The sequence below is a fragment of the Crinia signifera genome, chromosome 1 (assembly GCF_055691185.1).
Source record: "Crinia signifera chromosome 1, ASM5569118v1, whole genome shotgun sequence".
NCBI lineage: Eukaryota > Metazoa > Chordata > Amphibia > Anura > Myobatrachidae > Crinia > Crinia signifera.
The window spans coordinates 182,993,812-183,001,796 of NC_139217.1; the positions used below are offsets into that span (position 1 = coordinate 182,993,812).

General features: G+C 46.7%; 1 protein-coding gene across 1 annotated transcript; it reads left to right on the top strand.

Moving 5' to 3' along the window:
• Positions 1-4,586: 4,586 nt before the first annotated feature.
• LOC146061839 (uncharacterized) lies at positions 4,587-5,422 on the top strand. Its single transcript, XM_083174487.1, has 2 exons — positions 4,587-4,652; positions 4,746-5,422. Exon 2 carries the CDS (start codon positions 4,814-4,816, stop codon positions 5,420-5,422), a length of 609 nt encoding a protein of 202 aa, XP_083030613.1. The 5' UTR covers positions 4,587-4,652; positions 4,746-4,813.
• The last annotated feature ends 2,563 nt before the right edge of the window (positions 5,423-7,985 follow it).

The following is a 7,985-nucleotide window of genomic DNA, read 5'->3' on the forward strand; positions in this document are numbered from 1 at the left end:
CAGCTAGCTTCGGGTGTGGCCCTGGGTCCCCCTTTGCAAGGTTTGGGTTTTTTTTTTTTTTTAAATGGTGCTTTTTTTCTTGCAAAGTGCATTTTTTCTTTAAAGGCTGCAGCATGGCTTTTGGGGGTGGGGGTGGGTGCCCCCCTCTCCTGGGTGTGTGATCTGACCTTGCATGGGGCTTTTGGGGGTGAAAATGTGTTTCAGATGGGTTTTTCATGTTTTTTTTTTCACCAAAAGTCATGCTGCATGCTTTTTGGGGTCTTAGGGGGTGCCCAGCTTGCTTCTGGCGTGGCCCTGGGTCCCCCTTTGCAAGGTTTGGTTTTTTTTTTTTTAAATGGTGCTTTTTTTCTTGCAAAGTGCATTTTTTCTTTAAAGGCTGCAGCATGGCTTTTGGGGGTGGGGGTGGGTGCCCCCCTCTCCTGGGTGTGTGATCTGACCTTGCATGGGGCTTTTGGGGGTGAAAATGTGTTTCAGATGGTTTTTTCATGGTTTTTTTTTTTCACCAAAAGTCATGCTGCATGCTTTTTTGGGGTCTTAGGGGGTGCCCAGCTAGCTTCGGGTGTGGCCCTGGGTCCCCCTTTGCAAGGTTTGGGTTTTTTTTTTTTTAAATGGTGCTTTTTTTCTTGCAAAGTGCATTTTTTCTTTAAAGGCTGCAGCATGGCTTTTGGGGGTGGGGGTGGGTGCCCCCCTCTCCTGGGTGTGTGATCTGACCTTGCATGGGGCTTTTGGGGGTGAAAATGTGTTTCAGATGGTTTTTTCATGGTTTTTTTTTTTCACCAAAAGTCATGCTGCATGCTTTTTTGGGGTCTTAGGGGGTGCCCAGCTAGCTTCGGGTGTGGCCCTGGGTCCCCCTTTGCAAGGTTTGGTTTTTTTTTTTTTAAATGGTGCTTTTTTTCTTGCAAAGTGCATTTTTTCTTTAAAGGCTGCAGCATGGCTTTTGGTGGTGGGGGTGGGTGCCCCCCTCTCCTGGGTGTGTGATCTGACCTTGCATGGGGCTTTTGGGGGTGAAAATGTGTTTCAGATGGTTTTTTCATGGTTTTTTTTTTTTCACCAAAAGTCATGCTGCATGCTTTTTTGGAGTCTTAGGGGGTGCCCAGCTAGCTTCGGGTGTGGCCCTGGGTCCACCTTTGCAAGGTTTGGTTTTTTTTTTTTAAATGGTGCTTTTTTTCTTGCAAAGTGCATTTTTTCTTTAAAGGCTGCAGCATGGCTTTTGGGGGTGGGGGTGGGTGCCCCCCTCTCCTGGGTGTGTGATCTGACCTTGCATGGGGCTTTTGGGGGTGAAAATGTGTTTCAGATGGTTTTTTCATGGTTTTTTTTTTTCACCAAAAGTCATGCTGCATGCTTTTTTGGGGTCTTAGGGGGTGCCCAGCTAGCTTCGGGTGTGGCCCTGGGTCCCCCTTTGCAAGGTTTGGTTTTTTTTTTTTAAATGGTGCTTTTTTTCTTGCAAAGTGCATTTTTTCTTTAAAGGCTGCAGCATGGCTTTTGGGGGTGGGGGTGGGTGCCCCCTCTCCTGGGTGTGTGATCTGACCTTGCATGGGGCTTTTGGGGGTGAAAATGTGTTTCAGATGGTTTTTTCATGGTTTTTTTTTTTCACCAAAAGTCATGCTGCATGCTTTTTGGGGGTCTTAGGGGGTGCCCAGCTAGCTTCGGGTGTGGCCCTGGGTCCCCCTTTGCAAGGTTTTTTTTTTTTTTTTTTTAAATGGTGCTTTTTTTCTTGCAAAGTGCATTTTTTCTTTAAAGGCTGCAGCATGGCTTTTGGGGGTGGGGGTGGGTGCCCCCCTCTCCTGGGTGTGTGATCTGACCTTGCATGGGGCTTTTGGGGGTGAAAATGTGTTTCAGATGGTTTTTTCATGGTTTTTTTTTTTCACCAAAAGTCATGCTGCATGCTTTTTTGGGGTCTTAGGGGGTGCCCAGCTAGCTTCGGGTGTGGCCCTGGGTCCACCTTTGCAAGGTTTGGTTTTTTTTTTTTTAAATGGTGCTTTTTTTCTTGCAAAGTGCATTTTTTCTTTAAAGGCTGCAGCATGGCTTTTGGGGGTGGGGGTGGGTGCCCCCCTCTCCTGGGTGTGTGATCTGACCTTGCATGGGGCTTTTGGGGGTGAAAATGTGTTTCAGATGGTTTTTTCATGGTTTTTTTTTTTCACCAAAAGTCATGCTGCATGCTTTTTTGGGGTCTTAGGGGGTGCCCAGCTAGCTTCGGGTGTGGCCCTGGGTCCCCCTTTGCAAGGTTTGGTGTTTTTTTTTTTAAATGGTGCTTTTTTTCTTGCAAAGTGCATTTTTTCTTTAAAGGCTGCAGCATGGCTTTTGGGGGTGGGGGTGGGTGCCCCCTCTCCTGGGTGTGTGATCTGACCTTGCATGGGGCTTTTGGGGGTGAAAATGTGTTTCAGATGGTTTTTTCATGGTTTTTTTTTTTCACCAAAAGTCATGCTGCATGCTTTTTGGGGGTCTTAGGGGGTGCCCAGCTAGCTTCGGGTGTGGCCCTGGGTCCCCCTTTGCAAGGTTTTTTTTTTTTTTTTTTAAATGGTGCTTTTTTTCTTGCAAAGTGCATTTTTTCTTTAAAGGCTGCAGCATGGCTTTTGGGGGTGGGGGTGGGTGCCCCCCTCTCCTGGGTGTGTGATCTGACCTTGCATGGGGCTTTTGGGGGTGAAAATGTGTTTCAGATGGTTTTTTCATGGTTTTTTTTTTTCACCAAAAGTCATGCTGCATGCTTTTTTGGGGTCTTAGGGGGTGCCCAGCTAGCTTCGGGTGTGGCCCTGGGTCCCCCTTTGCAAGGTTTTTTTTTTTTTTTTTTAAATGGTGCTTTTTTTCTTGCAAAGTGCATTTTTTCTTTAAAGGCTGCAGCATGGCTTTTGGGGGTGGGGGTGGGTGCCCCCCTCTCCTGGGTGTGTGATCTGACCTTGCATGGGGCTTTTGGGGGTGAAAATGTGTTTCAGATGTTTTTTTCATGGTTTTTTTTTTTTCACCAAAAGTCATGCTGCATGCTTTTTTGGGGTCTTAGGGGGTGCCCAGCTAGCTTCGGGTGTGGCCCTGGGTCCCCCTTTGCAAGGTTTGTTTTTTTTTTTTTTTAAATGGTGCTTTTTTTCTTGCAAAGTGCATTTTTTCTTTAAAGGCTGCAGCATGGCTTTTGGTGGTGGGGGTGGGTGCCCCCCTCTCCTGGGTGTGTGATCTGACCTTGCATGGGGCTTTTGGGGGTGTAAATGTGTTTCAGACGGATTTCTCATGTATTTTTTTCTCCTTAATATACAACAGGTATGTCGAGGCCAAACAGAGCACGTGGACCCCCTTCCCCTCTTTTTTCCCATACAGGTGAGTCAAGTCAGGAAGCAATGGAATCAAGGGAGGAAGAAACGGAGACCATTCCTACGTTGGCGAGGAATCCTAACCGGCCGGTGCAGGATGTAGCCGAAAGCCAAGGACAAGGAGTGCAATGCACACAAACAATAACTAAAAGAAGACAGGTACTGTAACTTACGGAATAATGAATATGCACACCATGATGACATGCAATCAAAAACAAACTAATTTTTGTTTAATCATTTTTTCAAAAAACAGGCCACAGAAAACCGGGATGAGGAACAACCCAGTGGATCGGGTGCACAACCGTCTGCACCAAAGAAAAAAAGAGGACGTAAGAAGAAGGTACCCACAGAGGATGCAACAGCGGAAGAAGAGAACACTCCGTTCACTACAACGGAGAATAATGTTCTGGTGGAATATGCCTACAAATTCAAGGACAAGCTGTTTGGTGTACGAAGACAGGAGACCAGCTTCAAAGAGCGCAAGAAGATCTGGTCATACATTGCTGAGAAGGTACGGTCTACAGCTGTTTACATCCTTTTAATTCAACTTGTTCATAAGGTCCTTTTTCCAGTTTAATTCCAGAATTATTGATGTATATTTTTTCACACTGCCATCATAGGTTACAGCTGTGAGTGGCAACCCAAAGGATGCAGACAAATGCCACAAAAGATTCAATGACTGTCGCCAGCAAACGAAGAAGAAGATGGGAAAGGTACGGCAACATGCTTTGGAGACTGGAGGAGGCTCTCCATTACATATGAGATGGCTTCCATGGGAGCAAGTCATCCAGGCCCACTTCAATCCCATCATGGTTGAAGGAGTACCAGGTTCGGTGGAGTCTAATGTACGCCGGGCCGAAGTGTTGAATGCACAGGCAGATGCGATTCCCAGACAGCACAGAAGACGACGAGAGGAAACACCAGCAGGAACCTCTTCGCAAAGACCACAGGAGGGTAAGCATTTGTGATATTTAACATTTGAGAAAAAATTTTTTTAAACTTTTCAACTTACATGATTTTCTGACATTTGTATAATAGATGTTCAAGCAGAAAACACAGCAGCTGTAACTGCACCAGCTCCCACTACCATCATCCAGGAAAATCCACCCGACGAAGAATCAACGGCACAGGAGACCTTCACCCTGGAACTTTTTCCACTTAGTCACTTGGAAAGCTCAAATGTGACTGAAGACACCTTCATTGGATTGGAAGGAAGCAGTTTGTCTACTTCCCAGCAAACAGAAGAAACAACAGAATTTTCCATTCAACAACCAAGTTTCCAGCTTTCCAACCTGGATATCGTAGAGGAATCTGAGGAAGAGGAGGTGGATGCAATAACAACACCGCCATTGCAACGTAAGCTATAATCCTTATTTTAAACCTTGTGTTACAGTTATAAAAATTGGTCTTTTTGCAGTTTCTCAGACAATCTTTTCTTGATTATTGTAGCGGACTTGCAGCTGATTGAAGACATCCAGCAACGCCAGACTCCATCACGTGTGCAGAGAGTACGTCAAATGGCAGCAGTCATCGAAGACAGCCAGAACCAGTACCGCCTCATGATGGAACAACGGATGACTGCCATGGAGAGGCACCTGGAAACGCTGGCAACATCGATGGCTGACATTGAAAGACGAAGGCAAGAGGACTGGGCAGAAATCGAAAGACGACGTCATGAAGACTGGCTGGAATCTGAACGCAGACGACAAGATGACAGCAAGGGTCTTCGAGAAAGCATTCAGATTTTGACAACGGGAATCTACAAGCTGGTAGAGAATGTCACGTGTCAACAGGAGACCTTGAGGAACATGTCTGCTTGCCAGACTCAAATCTCTGCAAGCTGCATGCTAATTGCCAACTGCCTGAGGACCAGGAATGAACAGGACTACGTGGGACAACAAAGAAGTTCAGACCTAACGACGCCACATCTACACCAGCAGCCTGTGCATCCACCTACATTCATGTATGGTCCATCCCAGTCTTACCAAGGATACTCTGGACTGTACAGCCATCCACCTCCATCAAGCACCGTCCAAAGGCCAAGCAGACCACCAAGACACTCAACTCCTGAAAGAGCATCAACCACCCAAGCACCAGCTGAGGAGGAAGAGGAGCACACATTGTGAACACGGTTGTATATTTCCTTATATATTTTGTTTTGTATGTGTATTATCTTCTTACTTATTTATGTTTATTTATGTTCTCATCCCTTCTTTCTTTTTTGTTCAATTTTGTGTGTTTATTTAACCCCTGCTTTTACATTTTCAGCTGTGTTCATAAAGGAGTTGGGCGTTACAGATATGCAATGCATGCGCGTGCATGCATTGTAAATTGTTGGGAAATAATGAGAGCTCCTTAACAATGGTGGATGTAATAATGGGCCAAAAGAGAGCAATCTGATCCCACATTTTCTCTTTTCCCAAAAATCTTTACTTTTGTTTGTGAAATATGTTATATTGAATGCCAGATGAATCACCAATTTTCCCTAATTTTTTAAGCAGATTTTGCAAAGAAGATTGGTTAGAGTGGAAATCGTGACTCATCTATTTTTGAAGCGGACAGAATGAGACAACATGATCGCATAATGGTGAGTTACAATAACCATGCTCTTGCGTTATCGCACCGGCCATGCGCTCGCCTCCTGCCTTTGGCCTGTGAGATAGAACAACTGCTCTTTGCACGTGTTTGCGCCTGCACCATTCCACAGGCTCCACGCACCCACCCAACCGTGCACTTGTGTTATCGCACAGGCCAAGGGCTCGCCTCCTGCCTTTGGCCTGTGAGATAGAACAACTGCTCTTTGCAAGTGTTTGCGCCAGCACTGCACCATTCCACAGGCTCCACGCACCCACCCAACCGTGCACTTGTGTTATCGCACAGGCCAAGGGCTCGCCTCCTGCCTTTGGCCTGTGAGATAGAACAACTGCTCTTTGCAAGTGTTTGCGCCAGCACTGCACCATTCCACAGGCTCCACGCACCCACCCAACCGTGCACTTGTGTTATCGCACAGGCCAAGGGCTCGCCTCCTGCCTTTGGCCTGTGAGATAGAACAACTGCTCTTTGCAAGTGTTTGCGCCAGCACTGCACCATTCCACAGGCTCCACGCACCCACCCAACCGTGCACTTGTGTTATCGCACAGGCCAAGGGCTCGCCTCCTGCCTTTGGCCTGTGAGATAGAACAACTGCTCTTTGCAAGTGTTTGCGCCAGCACTGCACCATTCCACAGGCTCCACGCACCCACCCAACCGTGCACTTGTGTTATCGCACAGGCCAAGGGCTCACCTCCTGCCTTTGGCCTGTGAGATAGAACAACTGCTCTTTGCAAGTGTTTGCGCCAGCACTGCACCATTCCACAGGCTCCACGCACCCACCCAACCGTGCACTTGTGTTATCGCACAGGCCAAGGGCTCGCCTCCTGCCTTTGGCCTGTGAGATAGAACAACTGCTCTTTGCAAGTGTTTGCGCCAGCACTGCACCATTCCACAGGCTCCACGCACCCACCCAACCGTGCACTTGTGTTATCGCACAGGCCAAGGGCTCGCCTCCTGCCTTTGGCCTGTGAGATAGAACAACTGCTCTTTGCAAGTGTTTGCGCCAGCACTGCACCATTCCACAGGCTCCACGCACCCACCCAACCGTGCACTTGTGTTATCGCACAGGCCAAGGGCTCGCCTCCTGCCTTTGGCCTGTGAGATAGAACAACTGCTCTTTGCAAGTGTTTGCGCCAGCACTGCACCATTCCACAGGCTCCACGCACCCACCCAACCGTGCACTTGTGTTATCGCACAGGCCAAGGGCTCGCCTCCTGCCTTTGGCCTGTGAGATAGAACAACTGCTCTTTGCAAGTGTTTGCGCCAGCAATGCACCATTCCACAGGCTCCACGCACCCACCCAACCGTGCACTTGTGTTATCGCACAGGCCAAGGGCTCGCCTCCTGCCTTTGGCCTGTGAGATAGAACAACTGCTCTTTGCAAGTGTTTGCAATAAATACATTATTATTTTTTTTTATCTGTTTTTTATTACAGGTAGGTTCTACTGCAATCAAATGAAGATTACAAAGTAATGAAAGACAATTCAAATTTCTCATAACAATTTTATTTTTAACATGAAACATAATTATGTAATTTTTTTCTAATAAAAAAAAAAAAATAAGAAAAAAGTGGTGTGTCAAGTGTTTACATTTTTAACAAGGTGTAGATTCATTGCAAGTGTCCATTAATGTTCTGAAGGTATAGCCCTTAGGTATAGGTCCAGGGCAAGTGTCCAAATAGTATAGGTCCAGGGCAAGTGTCCAAAAGGTCTAGGGCAAATGTACCAAATTGTTCTCATGGTAAAGGACCAGGGCAAGTGTTCACAAATATTCGGAGGAATCTGTAAGAAAAATTATTTTCAAATATCATTTTCATTGATAAGTAGATTTATATTAAAGTACAAATGAGGATGTCTTCCTGATAGTGCGACACTCACCTGATAACAGCAGCAAGTCGACTAACAGTAGTCATGGAGCACACATCATCAGGTCCAGCCTGTTCGAAAAGTAGGGGGTGACACACATCAGTCCACAGCCATTTGGGATCAACCGACGGAAGATGCTGGAAGAAAAAAACAGAAGGTATTATTCCAATTACACAAGGCCCCATTCCTCCTCCCACCTTCCCCATGGGGAAGCGATGCTCACCTGGTGACA

Bases quoted from the DNA above. Each gene is read 5' to 3' on its own strand.
- LOC146061839 (XM_083174487.1), top strand. From the start codon at position 4,814: ATGGCAGCAGTCATCGAAGACAGCCAGAACCAGTACCGCCTCATGATG.